The sequence below is a fragment of the Marmota marmota genome, unplaced genomic scaffold (assembly GCF_001458135.2).
Source record: "Marmota marmota marmota unplaced genomic scaffold, marMar, whole genome shotgun sequence".
Classification (NCBI taxonomy): Eukaryota; Metazoa; Chordata; class Mammalia; order Rodentia; family Sciuridae; genus Marmota; species Marmota marmota.
The window spans coordinates 783,288-799,849 of NW_026000205.1; the positions used below are offsets into that span (position 1 = coordinate 783,288).

At 50.0% G+C, this 16,562-nt stretch overlaps 1 protein-coding gene across 10 annotated transcripts in view; it reads right to left on the reverse strand.

The window, feature by feature from the left end:
* Nucleotides 1-850: 850 nt before the first annotated feature.
* The window catches only part of Myh14 (myosin heavy chain 14), a 72,450-nt gene continuing 56,738 nt past the window's right edge, over nt 851-16,562 (reverse strand). For 7 of the 10 annotated variants that reach the window (XM_048790479.1, XM_048790477.1, XM_048790476.1 and 4 more), the window contains 8 exons: nt 16,058-16,135; nt 14,196-14,324; nt 13,538-13,626; nt 13,329-13,452; nt 9,308-9,516; nt 3,912-4,020; nt 2,170-2,342; nt 851-1,692 (listed from right to left, as the gene is read on the reverse strand). In XM_048790479.1, the coding sequence (XP_048646436.1) occupies nt 1,536-1,692; nt 2,170-2,342; nt 3,912-4,020; nt 9,308-9,516; nt 13,329-13,452; nt 13,538-13,626; nt 14,196-14,324; nt 16,058-16,135 (1,068 nt within the window). In that variant the 3' untranslated portion in view covers nt 851-1,535. Of the gene's footprint in view, nt 1,693-2,169; nt 2,343-3,911; nt 4,021-9,307; nt 9,517-13,328; nt 13,453-13,537; nt 13,627-14,195; nt 14,325-16,057; nt 16,232-16,562 lie in introns of all 10 variants that reach the window. The other 3 variants (XM_048790481.1, XM_015496479.2, XM_015496478.2) reach the window with 1 other exon arrangement.

Sequence of the window (16,562 nt, forward strand, 5' to 3'; positions counted from 1 at the left end):
CCCCAAGCCTCCCCCACGCCCACCCAGGGTGCATGAACCGCCCAATGCAAAAGCTGCCGCATGTCACACCCTTCCCAAAGAAAAACTGTCATGCCCCCTTCCCACCCTCTCACTCCCCATCGAAATAAAAACTTCCTTTTCATTTAAGTTGCTTCCTATTTGTTGAGAAGTTCTCCTGATTGGGGTTGGGAGCACGCAGAGGAACTGGGACTTCAGGAGTGGGTTGGTATTAAAATGGCAAGGGTGTGACTTTGGTGGGTCACACATCCCCTTGATTGCGGACTCTCGCCCTATTCGGGCAAGAGCCTTCTTCAGTTTCTTTGGTGATAAACATGCGGATCAGCACTCACGAGAGGGGCCTAGTCCGCCCAGGAGCTGCAGACCTGAGCACCCACCATGAGCTCAGGGCTGAGGGCCCCACCCTCTGCATTATGCCTAGGTTGGAATCCTGACTCAACTTCTAACCAGCTGTGTCCTTGGGTAAGCAACTCAGTCTAGCTGAGCTTGTTTTTCATCATGCTAAAAGGGCGGGAGGGGCGTGGTTTATCAATAAGCAAGTATTTGCTGTCTACTAAGTGCCAGGAGCTGTTCCAGGTACTGGAAAGCAGTGACATGCCTCTCTCTAAAGGATTGCCAGGGGTAGAGACAAACATCATGTGCTTGGCACAGATCTCCCAGCTCAAACAATCATTTTTTAAAGATTTATTTTTATTTTTTTTAGTTGTAGTTGGACACAATGCCTTTATTTCACTTATTTATCTTTATGTGGTGCAGAGGATCGAACCCAGGGTCTCCACGTGTGAGGCGAGTGCTCTACCCCTGAGCCACAATCCCAGCCCCAAATGATCAGTCGTTTTAAAAATTTTTATTTATTGCAAAGACTTGAGAGTTGGTCTGGCACAGCCCACCCCTGGCACTCACTGGAGGCTTGGAGTGAGGAATAAGGCCTCAGAGAGCCTGGGCTTCCTCAACTATATAATAAGCTGTGATTAAAACCAGCAGAGCCCCTCCTTCCAACCCAGGGGAACTGAAGAAGCCCCCACACCCCATCAGAGGTTCCCTGGAGGGACACACAGTCACAGCTAAGAGTCCAATCAGGGATTGGAGTTTATTTCTGCCGGGGCTGGGAAGCTGGAACAGTAAGGGAGACGCTACCAGACCCCTCTGGGAACTCCAACCTGTGACTACAGAAGACCAATTAGAAAGGAGGACAGAGTGGGCAGGAGAGGATAAGAGGGGCTCCTTGTCCTGTCTTTGCAAGGGGCTCAGGATCCTTAACAATTGAAGAAAGGATGGGGAGCTGAGGGGACCATAGCTTCCCCTCAAGCAATAGAGCCCCAGTGGTTGCCGTCTAGCCAGTCTCTCTCCTTTTTGCTTGGGGGACCACCAGTTGACAGGATGTCTCAGGGAGGGGAGGTGGTTGATAAATGCCAAAAAGTGTCAAAGGGCAACATCATTTCCAAAGTGCAAGAAGCCAAAGGGTGGGGTGCATGGGACAAGTGCCTGCTGCCCTTAGTGCACCTTGGCAAGGTGGGTCACTGGGGCTGGGCTGGTGGAGGGCCCTCAGGTTCAGGGGCCGGTGGTCCAGAGCCGGGCTCCGCCTCCTGGGCCTCCTCCTCGTCAGAAGCCACGCCCTCCTCCAGGCGGAAGACCTGCCGCACCGTTCGGGTGGTGAAGGTGAGCGGGCCCCTTCTGTGGAAAGAAGAGAAAACCAACACAAAGATGAAAAGAGAGGGGCAGAAAGAAGAGAGATGGGGAAATATGGAGAGAGATAGGGAAAGAAAAGGAAATGGGGAGAGAGGGGCAGGAGACCGAAAGGAGAGAGAAGGATGAAGAGATGGGGGACTGAGAAATGGGGGATGGCAAAATGAGGGGCAGAGAAAGATGGGGGGACAAGAGGAGGTGAAGACAGAGGGAGATGGGGGACAGAGGAAGATGAAGTGGAAAATGGACAGAAAAATAGAGGTACAAAGGAGGAAAGAGAGGGCACAGAAATGAGCCAGAGCAATGGGGGTGGGAAGAAAAGGGAATAACTGAGGACCTGGCTCCTCCATCCCAGCCCTGTTCCCAAGCTCCCGCTCCCCGCATCCCTGTTCTCTTCTCACGCAGGCAAGGACCCAGCCTCTCTATCCCTAGAACACATCAGGCATATGTTTAGGACGGCCTTACCTGAGCCGGTTCCTCAGCGTTGTCACCTCTCGATTCATGGACTCAGCTGACTCTGTGACATCCTCCAGTTCCCGCTGAAGCCTCCGGCGACCAGCTTGAGCCCTGGATGCCTCCTCCTCAGCCTCTTCCAGCTGCCGCTTCAGCTGCTTCACCCGAAGGTTCCCTTTCTCCAGCTTGGCAGAGTAGGGGGCCCAGGATTTATCTCTGAGTCTCACTCTCCTTTCCCACAGCCATCTAATTCCCAGCTCCTTCTCACCTGCTCCCTGACTCCTTCTGTCCCATCCCCTGCTCTCTGTTCACTCTTGTCATGCCAGTCTCCAGTGGGCCTCCAGTGGATCCTCTGTAAGCCAATCTGCATATGGCCTCAGAGGGCTCTTCCTACACCCAGATCTGACCCTGTCCCCTGTTCACAACTTTCCATGGCTCCCCAGTACTGCTGGCATAAGGTCCCAGCATTTCAGGTGGGCAGGCTCTCATTCCTGACTATTTCTCTGCTCTTCATATGCCCACTGACCAGAAAGACTTCATCAAGATCCTCTCAGACCCTCTCATCTCTTTCTCCAGAGAGGGAACACACATAGTCCATTTCTTATCCCTCAACACCTCACCCCTTTTTTTCTCTCTAGCATGCTTGTTTGTTTTTTGCTTTTAAGTCACCAAGCTTATTTCCACTCTTCAAGGACTTTGCGCCTACTCCTTCTTCCTAGCTCTTCCTTATCCTATGCATCTCAATTCAAATTTCACCTCCTTAGAGAGGTCTTCTTGATAAAATGGATTCCCTATTCCTCTGACTTCCTCTTTCTTCATTCCCTTTTTTTCTTTATATCTCTTGCCACAATCTGCAATTACCTTTGCCCATTTATATATTTACTGCATCCTTCTCTGTGCTGACAATGTGAACTCCATGAGGAACAGAACTGTCTGTCTCATTAACATCCATATCTCTTAATGCCTAGCCCAGTGCTTGCCATGTAGCAGGTGCTCAATAATTGTGGAATGAATAGCAAATAAAGCATAGCTGAGCTTTTAAGGGCACAGGGACTAAGTCTAGCCAGATAGACCTGGAGTCTGCTCCAGGTTCAATCACCTATGAACTCTGTGATTTGGGTGCAAATTATATCTCTTTTTAACATTTTGGTTTCTTTACCGTGAAATAGGGCTAGTGAGAAAATGCTAGTTATTTTTTAAAGCAATTACTTATGACACAATAACTGCTCAATAAATAACAGCACAGATTCTGGGTCAGTGTCTGAAACCCAATCCCATCTCCTACTAGATAAATAATTTTGAGCAAGTCACTTTATATTTCTGTGCAGTTTCTTCACTTGAATAGGGGAAGTAACAGTACCTATCTTATAGGGTTCTGATAAGAATGAATGTACTACATGTTATGTCTTTAGCACAGTGCCTGGCACATAAAAAGCACTTAATCTATTGTTACTTAATTATTGGTCTAGCTTCTTTTTAGGGCTTAATTTCTTTCCTCATCCTGATTGCCTCAGCTTCCTACCTGGGCCCTTTTCAGACACCAGAATTTTTGTGAAAAGCCAAATCACTAGTTAAAACCCTCTGTTGATGCTCCAAACCCCAGGTTGGCATCTGACTAGAACTCAGTACAGTCCAGCATCTGCATGTTGTTTCCTTGTGTGGCAGAGGAGCTCACTGCCTCTTGAGATGGTCTATGCTGTTTTTAAGTCAGCAGTCCCACTGCCCACTCTTCCCTAATGACATCAACTGCTTACCTGGTCCCGGAGCTGGTCCGCCACCCTGCGCTCCTCCTCCACCTGCATAACCACTTCCTTCAGCCGCTTCTCAGCTCTGCGCACCAGCTTGCCCGAGAGGATGCGCTCTCTAAAGGGAGATGCAGAGGAGGCTCAGGGGGACTCCCCTGGGACTGCCAACAGTCTAGTGGCTGCTACCCTGTTCTTGGACTGGCCTCTTCCCTCTTTCTCACCCCTAGCAGGCTTCCATGGTCTATTCAGCCAGACCCTGGCAACTGGGCTCCTGTCTCCAAGGGCATCTACATTCTTTTTTTTTTTTTTAAACAATATCCTTATTTTATTTTTATGTGGTGCTGAGGATCTAACCCAGTGCCTCATGCGGTGGTAGGTGAGCACTCTACCGCTGAGCCACAACCCCAGCCCCTACATTCTTGACTTCTACTTTGATACCATTTTTGTTCCTAAAAATGTCTCCTGTGATACTGTGATTTATAATAAACATATATATTTGGTCTTCACCTGGCTTCCTGGCTCTCAGCTGTTAAACCCCTTGGAATCTCTGAAGTGAGGTGTCCTTTTGTATGCTAATGAGATGACTGATGGCCAGGGTGTCCTGGAGGGCATGCGATTAGAGGGTCAAGACTTTCAACTCCTCACTCACACCCTAGAGAGGGGAAAGGGGCTGGAAGTTAAGCCAGTTACCAATGGCCAATGATTTAACCAATCACACCAGGTGTGGGGGGCCATTGCGCTAAGTGACCAGCATTTTCCTTCCTGTGATTGGTAGAGGCTTTGTTGGTCACTTTCGTAGTGATCTGGCCACATTCATAGTGACCCTAGATGGCTGCCCCGATCCTCGAAGTAGCAGAATGTGTCTTCATGTATAGGCATGCCTTCCTACAGCCCCATGGATCGAGATATACTCACCTCTTCCTTTGTGATATTACCCCCTTAGCCCTGTTTGGGATAGAATGTTCCATGGAAATGCCCTTTGTGTGTCCCCTTCTCTTGCTCTACCCTTGGGTGTAGCCTTCTAGATGTCAGTCGACCTGCTGACAGCAGACATCAGGAAGCTAGATTCAGCCCCCTGAAACCTGACCCCTTGCCTCATCTGAACGGCTTCTCCTCAAGAAAAGGGGTCAGCGCTCACTCTCTCTCTCTCTCTGTCTCTCTCGCTCTCGCTCTCGCTCTCGCTCTCTCCCCCCCTCCCAGACCCTTAAGGTCAGAGGAGCCATCACAGGACCCAAAAGAAAAAGGTATCTCTGTCTCTTGTGTGGTTATTTCATGCAGCCCAGTTCCCCTGGAGTGACCCTGAGTGTTTTAGTCATGAGTAACGCAGCACCCAGGTAATAAAACCTTATAGAAACCCTTTCAGTTGGGGTTTGAGGAGCTTCCAGGTTGCTGGCCACATGAGGATGGTGCACCCACAGAAAACATGGGGGTTCTGTACCTTCACACATGCCTTGCCCTATGCACCTCTCTGTGTCTGTTCCTGAACTGTATAAATGGGTAAATATAAGTAAAGCATTTCTCTTGAGATCTGTTGTAAGAACCTTTAATTTCCAGCCAAGTCAGACAGAAAGTGAGGGTAAGCTGGGGCTTCCTGCTTAATTGGCATCTGAAGTGCAGGACAGTCTTTGGGACTGGGCCTTATGCTGCAGGGTTTGTGCTAACTTGGATTAGGTGGGAACTGAATCATAGGACACACAGAGAACGAGAGGACTGGAGAATGAAGCCAGGCGTAATGGGACATGCCTGTAATCCCAGCTACTCTGGGGGCTGAGGCAGGAGGATCCTGAGTTCCAGGCCAGGCTCAGCAACATAGTGAGACTTTGTCTCAAAACAGCAAGGGGCAGCAATATCAACAAAGAAACAAGCACAGGAGAACTGAGTGTGGGGGAGAAACCACTGCACATTTGGAGCCAGAAGTGTTTTGTGCAGAGTGGAGTATAGAGAAAAGCAGTTTTTTTTCCTTCCAGTCACTCCTGAGGATCCAATCCATGTTTTCACAGTTTCCAGTCTCCACTAGGTCCCTCACATTCTCCAGCTTTCCCCCCTGATCCTCTTCTCTTAAGTCCTCCATCTCAGGACCGACTGACTCACTGACCACCCAGTGTGAAAGTGACATAAACACTGGAGTCACTTGTGTCACAACTCTAACAAAAGCAAGTCCAGGAAGCTCTCATGCACAGATGCCCAGATGACCACAAGAGGACTCATCATGGGACATTCTTAGGCAGAGTGGTCTAAGGGCTTGTCCAGGACTTCTCAAAACTGCTTGCACAAGGCCACTCAAGGGGCAATGCCCTGTCAACCAATTAGCCAACACCAGCTCCTACAAAAATCCTGTGGCCTCTGGTACAGCTCGCATGGACTTCCTCTTTCCTGACCACCTCAGATGCTACAGCTTGCTCTTCCTGTAGCCCCACTGCTCCCTCCCACCCCCATCCCTCCACTCTGGAGAGCTGTCTCCAGTGAGTTTCTTTAGGGGTTGAAACCAGTTTCCAGGCCACATCACCACGCAGAATATTTGCCTTCTTCTTTACTTTGCCCCATTCATCTTTAGGCCACTCAGTACCTGGACCCTGTCCCAGCGATCCCCTGAACTCTGTCTTGTTCCCTCGTCTCTGAGCTCAAAGCCCTGTTCACTCAGGACTCAAGTCTCTCCTGCTCTACTTTCACTGTCTGGCATGGAATTTCCTGTCCTCCTTCTCAGCCTCCCTCTCTGGCTGTCCATAAGCGCCTTCTCTCTTTCTCATTCACACACTTCCCTGGACAAGTTCAGCTCTCCCACGTCAGCAGGTTGAAGTCTGCTAAGTCTGTTTTCAGAGCTGCAGCCTGGCCCAGCCCCCAGCTTGGGCCTCCACCAGACCACACGTCCCTCAGTTCCCTATAGAGCTCAGCGCCTTCTCCCAAGCCCATTCCACCTCTGGGTTCTTCATGATCCACCTGGAGCTGCAGGTGAGAGCCTGGGAGTCATCCTTACCTTCTCTATCTCCTAACTCCCCTCACATCCTTTTCCTCCCATCTCCTGAATTTCCCCCACCTACAGTCCCTGCTTGCCTGCTGTCTCCTGCAGGGCCTGTTACACCCCGGGTAAAGTCCACGTGATGGGCCCCTAGTGATGGGCAGTGCTCAACAGCTACAACTGGACCTTTTCATCCCTGGCTGAGAATCAGGCACAGAGCTGACAGGGGGAGTGCAATGGCACTGAGAAGTGGAAAGTGGGGCAAGGGAAGAGACCCCTTCAACTACAAATCGTCTGACCACTTGTAGCTCCCAGGGTGACTTTGAGCTGGTGGTTCACCTCCTCTCAATCTGCGTCCTCATCTTTATAATGGAGCAGAGAGCACAGGGGCTTGGGTCCCTGTACCCATGAGCCCCTGGAAGGCCTCCCTATGGGCCTTAAACTACAATTCCCATGAGTCCCTGGGTGCCTGGCAAGCCTGTGGACCTCCTCTGGTGAGCTTCCAGGGCTGAGTCCTTCCTCCTATCTGTGAGGCCTCTCACAGTGAATCCAGCAGCTTCCTTCCAGCTCCCAGTACTCCCCAGTCACCAGGCTTAACCCCCAATTATCTGCTCTTCCCCTCCCCCTTGCAGCCCACCAGTCCTCAGCTCCCCCCACAATCTCTTCTTTGTCCCCCTCTGTGCATCCTCATGACTCCAGTCCCAGCTCAGGCCTCATCTTCTACCTGGGCTCTTGGCTCCTCATTCAACCTCCTTCTAGGCCTCCCAGCTCCAGCCTCTCTATTCTAGTCCTTCTCAGCTCTATATGTGAGCTGGTCCTGCTCCTCCTATGGCTAATGGCACCCTCATGACTTCCCTGTGCTCCAGAAGAGAGCTCCCTGGCCTGACATTCAAGGCTCTGTGCAGTTCAAGCCTTGTCTCCATTTCATCTCCTTGATCCCTTTCTTGCATCTCAGATTCCCAAAACCAATGATCCTCTTCCACGTGCCCTGGTGCCCTCCATACCTTTCCCTCTCACACCTACTCCCAGACCTGAGCCTATCTCAAGTGGGGAATCCCAGCCAACCATGTCTTTGTGGGGAGATGTTTAGCTTCACCATTTCCTCAGTGCCATACGCATGGGAGGGTATGCAGTATACTGTTACTACAGCTTCCTGACTGAACCAATGAGTGAACAAGAGAGTGAGTGAATGAAAAGGGAACCTAGTATACTTTTTCCTATGTGACAGCACTCACCCCTCTAGACAATGGTACATGCTGAGTTGTAAGTCAGACATCCTAGATTTACAGCTTATTTCTGTTTCAGTCTTCTTATATTAAAATAGGGATAATAATGGTCTTCTCACAAGGGTTACATGATGTCACACATGTCCATACAGGTAGTCACATACCTACTATATAGTGAGTCCTCAGTAAATGAGAACTATTAGTATTGTTGTTGTCAAATAGTATCGAGCAGTAGGAAGATCTATTTGTATTAAGTTTAGTAATAAATGTTTTGTTGTCCTATTAGCATAGAGTTTTCACCTGGGAATGTCATGGGACTGCTCTTTTGTTTTTAAATATTTGTTTTTTAGTTTTAGGTAGACACAATATTTTTATTTTTATGTGGTGCTGAGGCTCGAACCTAGTGCCTCATGCATGCTAAGTGAGCACTCACCACTGAGCCACAACCCAGCCCGGGACTGTTCTTAATTATTCCAAAACCTGAAGACAGAAAATCTTTCAGCCATATATTGCATCTGTTTCCTTACTCTGAATGTGGATATGTGTGGATATGTAGATATGTGCTTGGTGAAAGCACAGCAATTTTGTGATCATGAGGGAAGGACTACACAGATGCTCACCCAGAGCTCTCCCTCTTTTGACTGACTCCAACTCTTATCATGTGAGAAAAAGAAATTCCTTTTGTGGTAGACTTATAGAAACAATGACCCTAATTCTTACCCCTTCCTGTACCCACACCCTTGGCAATAATGACCAGAGCTGCATTTGTCAAGTGGTGATCTGTTTTCCCATGCCCTTGAACTTGAGCTGGCCCATGACTTGCTTTGGTTAATAGACTATGGTAGAAGTGGTGCAGCACAGCCTCCAAATGTAGGCCTTCAGAAAACTTAAAACACTTTCCTTTACTCTTGGGACCTTGACTCACCCTGGGCGAGCCTGCTGAAGGATTAGAGGCCATATGGAGCAGAGAGGCAAGTGCTTATTATTAACTGAACCCAGTCAAGACCAGCAAAAACCATCTACTTGACCCTTAGCTGAGCAAAGATGCAAAAGTGAGGCTCACTCAGTCAAGCTCAAGAGAACCAGCCAGCCCCCAAACTCACAAACACTAAGTTTTTAGGGTGGTTTGTTATGCATTTATAGCTAACTGCTACATTCTTGTATAAATTGTACTCTCCATAGGAAGCAGTTACTTGCAGCCCAAAGCATCCTCTCCCACCTACCTGCTTTCCTGCTCCAGTTGCTCTTCTGCCTGGGCTAACTTAGACTCAAGGGCTGCAATCACCATCTTCTGGCGGGCCCGGGCCCCAGCATCTTCCTCACCCAGGCGTCCTCGTAGCTCCTGGATCTGCCGCTCTAGCTGTTGCCGCCCACTCTCAGCCTTGGCTGAGAAACTGCGCTCTGCAGACAGCTCTGTGGTCAGAGTTTCCACCTGCAGAGGTGGGTAAGGGCAGGACATGGTGATGGAGCCTCAGAAGCAAACAGGTGACCAATCAAGAATTAAGAGGACTGATGAGTTTTATATTACAGAGCCTGCACACATTCTAAATACTCACAAACGCTAACTTGTACTTTTAGCCATTGCTGTATCACCCAACAGCACTGCCAACCCTGGGTTTTAACCTTTTGGGTAGTTTTTTTGCTGTTTTAATAAGTCCATGAGACCACCACAAACTTGCTGAAATGCTATGAATTCTACCTCTGACTATGACTGAGTCTGTTCCAGGGGTTTATCACTTTTGTTTGCAGCAGGATCATCTGGGGAAGTTTGTGAGGAACATGCAAGTTCCAGGGTGCCACCTTCAAGAGATTCTGCCTCAGTGGGTCTGGATTTGTAATGAGCAACCCAGCAGGTCTGACAGGAGAGACCCGCAGGACGTGAGGACCGTGTCCTCGGAAAAGAGCAGCTACTCCATCGTGGCTGTGTCGACACACTCCTGTAGTCCTGCTGACGTATTCAGCAGGTGCTCTGAGCCAGGGCCTCGTGCTGGGCAAGGGAAGCAGGTCAGGCCGGCTGATTCGTGCTCATTTCATCTCCCACTCACCTGAACACATCCACCCAGGGATTCGCATAGTTTCCTCTATTTCTTCAATTTTTTTATTGCAAAATAAAAGTGTGATAAATTGTCAACACTCTCCCAGTGAAGAAACAAAACCTTACCATTCCAGGTAAAGGTGTTAGGATGTTAGTATTAACAACCTTGCCTGCCAAATAGCTCATCATCCCGACTCTCAGGGCTGTCTCTTCCTTGCACCCTTTGCACGTGTAGAGCTGCACCCTGTCTGCACCCCTCTGCTCACACACGCACGCTCAGCATGGTTCTCTGTCCTCTCTGCTTCCTGCAAACTGGCAGTCGGTCCAGGGACTCAAATCTATTTGTGAGTTTTCAAGGTGATGAGCTGGCTCTCTGTCATCTGCCAAGGGTGTCTTTACAGGGTTGGATAATCTGCCCCTGCCAAAGCCACGTCTACTCAGAACTTCAGAATGTGACCTCATTTGGAAATAGGGCCTTTGCAGATGTAATTAGTTAATTCAGATGAGGTCATATTGGGGTAGGGCTGGCCCTAGATCCCACAGGCCTGGTGTCCTTGTAAGAAGGGAGGAGGCCCAGGCAGGCAGAGAGGACGCAGGGCAGAAGCCACGGGAGGACAGAGGCGAAGGCTGGAGTGGTGCCCTGCAGGCCCAGGGACACCAAGGGTGACTGGCAGTCACTGAAGCAGGGAGAGACAGGACCAACCAAGCCAGATGACACCTTGATGATTTTGGACTTCTGGCCTCCAGAAGTATAAGAATAAATTCTTGTTTTAAGCCACCAGGTTTGAGATAATTTGCTAACAGCAGTTCTAGGACACCAGTGTGGTGACTAGTGTTTTTTTTTAAATGTCAGTAAGAAGGCACAGTGGCGTACACCTGTAATATCAGAAACTCAGGAGACTGAGGCAGGAGGATCACAAGTTTAAGGCTAGTGAGGCCCTGAGCAACTTAGTGAGACCCTGTACCAAAATAAAAAATTAAAATACCTGGGGATGTGACTCGGTGGTTAAGTGCCCCTGGGTTCAACCCCCAGTATTCAAAAAAGAAAAAAAAATCACTGTGAGCTAGACTTAAACACAGTTACATATTTGATGGGTTCAAATCAACTGCCATTATTACCCTTCTGAAGCTCACACTGCCCCATCTTGGGCCAGGGGAAGGCGCTGCACGTCAACTTCCAACTCCTTTTGACATCGCTGCACCGTCTTTATCCCTGAGGGGACGGGCAGGGGTTTAGGCTATCTTTCCTTCTTTCCTTTTCGTTGTGCTGGGTACGGAACCCGGGGCTTCATACATGTAAGGCAAGTGCCTTACCACTGAGCTACACTCCCACCTCAACTCTTGCTCCTTTCTTGCTCCAAATATGGAATCAGCCATTTTTGAAGAATTCCTATTTTGAAGAATTCTCTGTCTCTTGTGGGAAATGGTTTTCCAGACCACAACCTGGGCATGGGGATGCCCACTGCTACTGGGTTGAAGGTTGCTTCCAACCCGTGGGGGTGGACCCTGAGAAAATGGATCACATAAATTACACTGTCAGCCCCTGTGGATATGACTGCATCCAAATCAGGGTCACTGGCCTGTTGTGTTGACTTTAACCCCTTCCTTATGCCTGCTAGATTCTTCCACATTAGCATCCTCATGTCCAGGGCATGGTGGGTGCCAGAATCAGCACATCCCATACTGTCATTTACGTTATCCCATGTGACATGCACAGTGATCCCAGAAAAACAATGCTTATAATATCACCACCAATATAATGAATGAAAATTGGTTTTAAAAGAGTTCTTGCACGTTTCCCCTTATTTTAAAGTCATACTCCACATAACTGCCGAGCATGTGGCCATCACTTTACTCACTCCAACCCTTTTAACCTTCGTTTAGTCTAGGACTAGGAGGAAATGGCACATTATTACTCTTCTGCTGATGTCTGTCCAGTGGCAATTCGCACCTTGTTCTCTTGGGCAGTGGCTTCAATCTGGCTGACATTGGAGCTACTTGGAAGGTTCGTTAAAACACTGCTATAGTTCGACTCTTAAATGTCCCCAGAAGGCTCAGGACCCCTAGCATGGTCCCCAGGTTAGTGCTGCTAGGAGTGGGTGGAACCTTTGAGAGGCGGAGCCTAGAGGGAGGTGTTCAGGCCATTGGGGGCACACCCTCTAGGGGAACTCCATGGAGAGGGTCCTGCTCTGCCACATGCTCCCCACCATTGCCATCCGGAATCCCTGACAGAGGCCGAGGAGCCACAGCTCTGCCTGTTCACAGACTAGAACCTCCACAACTGCAAGCTGCATAAATCTCTCTCTCTTTCTCAGATGGTGGGGCTCACCCCCAGCATGCCTCCCTCACTGGGGCAAGTGGGTCTCAGAACCTGCAGGCCTCGGAAGTGATTGCAATTTTATTGAGTGATGGGAGCAGCCACATCCTAGAACATGCCTGCCACCCCCACCCTGGGAGCCCCACAAGGGCGGGGTCTGACTCCTTCCTGTGCCCCCAGCTGTGCAGGGACATGGTGCATGAGACAACTCAAGATGTGGTTTTAAACATGAATGACGTAAGTAGACACAGGTCACTGTGGAAATCTCATCGCTCTGTTGTCCTCCCAAGACCTCCCCACTTCCCAGAAGGCATCCTAGGGGTCTCCTGCATGGGCTCGTCTGTCTTCTCCACCACGCCAGGACGTGTTCAAGGGCAGGGACCTAGACTGATCCATCTGCTGGTCCCCAGCACCAGCCAGAATAGGACCTGGGCTTCCAGAAGCCTCAGAAAATATTTATGAATTAAAAACACATGCTTTTCCTCTCTGCTGAGCACCTACTAACGCTTTAAAACTCCAGACAAACACCTCTCCTGCCAAAGGCCTTCTTGTGACTCCTGCGGAGAGAGTCAACTCTCTTTCTCTTTCCTCCCACGCCTGGCTGACCAGAATACTCCTATTATCATGCTTGTCACCCTATAAAGTGACAGTCTGTTACCTCCAGAAACTCCATAGGCCTCATCTAATTCGTATTTGTACCCAGACCTTGAGATACTGCAGTAATACAAGTGAATGAATGCACCGAGCCTCCCCGCCAGTACAAACTCCTACTCAACCTTCAAAACCCAACTCAGATACTCCCCTTTCCATGTCTGCTGGGTAGGAGGACTGAAGATTAGGATCCCAGGCGAGTGTACACCCAGACTAGCAGTGGATGGCGGAGCACACGCACCTGCAGGAGGAGCTTGCGGTACCGGTCATTGAGCAGCTCTGCGTTGCTCTGCTCCTCCTCCAGCTCCTCTTCCATCTGCCCCAGGCGCCCCTCCAGCTGGCGCTTCTCCTCCAGAATGGCTGCCCTAGAGAGAACAGGAAGGGGTAGGTGTGAGAGGGCAGGGTGGCCAGAGGAGGACGTCTCGTCCCATGTTCCCCGGGGCCACGCACTTGCTAAGGTTGCCGTTGGCTACTTCGTCTGCCATCTCATCCCGATCCTGCTGGGCCTGCCGCCTGGCGCGGTCCAACGCGGCCAGTTCCTGTGATGACAGGGGCGGACGGTCAGTGGGGTGAGGGGAATTATCTGGACACTGATCTCACCCGCTCCTGGTCCTCACACCTCAAGTCTCTTGGTCTTTCTTCCGCTGATCAGGAAGACACTGTCCCCAAGCCACTCAGGAGTGAACGTCAGTGTCCAGGCAGGTTCCTCTTAGGTCGGTCTCCTGCACTGACCCGTGCCCACCTCTGGATGCCCTAGCCCTCTGCTGCTAAGCTCGCTGTCTCTTCCAGGTGCCAAGCAGGCACCCGGCCAGACCCGCAGTACTCTTTGCCCCCTCCCTCCTGCCCCTGACTACGTTGTCCCTCTTCTGTGTCCCCTGGAACCGACTCAGGCTTCGTCTTCTCTCTCCAACCTCCCTGCCTCCGGTTTCACCCCGACATCCCCGTACTCAGAATTTTCCCTCGGTTCCCTAGAGCCCCCAGGACAAAATCCTGCCTCTGGCAGTCAGTTATCAGGCCCGCCCACCTTCCCCGCCTCACCTCCCAGGGCCAGCGGCCACCCCTGCCGACCTCCCGGCCTCATCTCCTGCAGCCGACCTCCCAGCCTCACCTCCTGCAGCCGCAGCACCTCCGCTTCCAGCCCCTTGAGGCGCTTCTCACTCTCCCGGTTCTGGACAAAGATCTCCTCCCGGGAGCTGCGTGACTCCTCCACCTCCCGCCACAGCTCCTTCATCTGGGCCTGGGCACAACGGAGTGGGTGGCAGGCTCAGCCTGGCTGTGCCTCCCAGGAAGCCCCAACCATCGTACCAGCCTGGCAGAGGGGGCTTGGTTCCCATTGATCTCAGAGTGCTAAGGACCCGGGCTTCTGCCCACAAGTCGCTTGCTGTGTGACCTTGGGCCATCTCTGCCCACTCTCTGGGCCTCAGATACTTCCTCTTAAAACACGTCTTAAAATTAAAGTTTAAAACGAGTGTGACGGCTGGACAATGAGGATGGCAACACTGACCGCTTACCTGGGGCCAGGCCCTGCACCGACACATGCTGACAACTCAGTGCCACGACCCCAGTCCACAGAGAGAGAAACCCAGGCACAGAGTTAACATGCAGGGCAGTCGGTGGCAGAGCCAGCATTCCGACCCAGCCCTCTCAGGTTTCCATGTTAAGCCAGGCTGCTCCCTGGGCACTTCTGGGAATGTGTTAACAGGCAAACACAAAGGATTTCTGCTCAGTGCTTCAAATAAAGAAAAATTTAAAACCACCCAAATGTCCACCACCATTAAAAAAATAAAAGACACACTACACCTTTACAGTGGGTCCTAGCACAGCTGTTAATAATGACATCAGGTGGTGACAGACAATTATTACTATTCTATTTTTTTTAATTGTTGATAGACCTTTATTTTATTTATTTACATGTGGCACTGAGAATCGAACCCAGTGCTTCACACGTGCCAGGCAAGTGCGCTGCCGCTGAGCCTTAGCCCAGCCCCATTATTACTGTTCTTAATACGATTTTTGACGTAATTTTAAATGAAGGGGTTTTCCTCAGTGATGACATGAGGGACAGTTTTTACACCAGCTCTTCCCCATAGAAATGCAACCTGAAGAACACATGTGGTTTTAAATTTTCTAGTGGCTACATTCAAAAGGCAAAAGGAAGTAGGTGAAATTAATTTAGATGCTATATTTTATTAATATCCTAATATGTGATCATACATAATATAGCAAATATATATTATATTCCCCTTATAATCAACATAAAAATCATAATGGTAAAATCATATTTTGGGGGTACTGTCTCTTTTTTGGGGTACTGTTTTTAAAATCCAGTATGTAACTCATGTTTCAGACCCCACGTGTCAGATGTCTAATAGCTACCTGGGGCTAGGGGGCAGACCTATACTTTTTTGTTGAACAAAAACCAAGTATAATTCATAGGTAGATTTTTAAAACCTGCAGGCTATTTCCATATCGAAAAATAAAGTGATGAAACTGGAGTTAAAGAACATGCAAAGCTGGGCCGGGTTGTGGCTCAGTGGTAGAGCGCGCTTGTGGTGCACGCGGGAGGCACTAGGTTCCATCCGGCACCACATAAAAATAAAACAAAATAGGGGCTGGGGGAGCTGGGGTTGTGGCTCAGTGGTAGAGGGCTCGCCTTGCACATGCCAGGCCCTGGGTTCGATTCTCAGCACTACATAAAAATAAATAAATAAAATAAAGGTACTGTGTCCAACTACAACTAAAAAATAAATATTAAAAAATAAAGGTATTGTGTCCACCTACAACTCATATATATATATATGTACATATATATATGTGTATATATAAAAAATATGTGTGTGTGTGCGTGTGTGTGTGTGCATGTGTGTGTGTGTGCGTAAAAGAAAACAGCACATGGAAAGCACAGAAGCGGCCCGCGAGCTCCCTGGCGGCGGGCTGCTCTGTGCGCCTGCGCAGCCGGAGCGCGCTCACCTGCATCTTGCGGAGCTGCTTCACCGCCTCCTCCTTGCCTTGCCCCGCGGCCGTCGTCTGCGCCTTCAGCTCCTCCAGCTNGGGCAGGACCATCCACCTCAAGCCCAGATCCTCCTGCCTCGCCTCTCCCCTCCCTCTCCTCTCCTCTCCCTCTTCTTCCCCATGGTCCTGGCTCTGGCCTAGTCCTCCCTTTACACAAGAGCCTCTTTCCTGGTTTCCCATCTCTCCCCTCCAGCCCATTCCCACAGTTCCAGAAGGTTCTTTGTACACACTGGTCTAATCCTGCTCACAATCCTCCCGTGCTTCCCAGGGCCGCCAGGGAGAAGTCTTGGACGTGCATCTCCATGGGGCAAAGGGTCTTATAGGGAACTGACACCCACAGAGCCCTTGCCTTTGGTTACCTGCTACTGTTCCCTCCCCTTCCACCTGCTAGCACCCCCACCCCAAGTCTGCTGCCCACCTGGTCCTAGAGGGATCTTTCTGACACTTAGGGCTGCCACTGCCC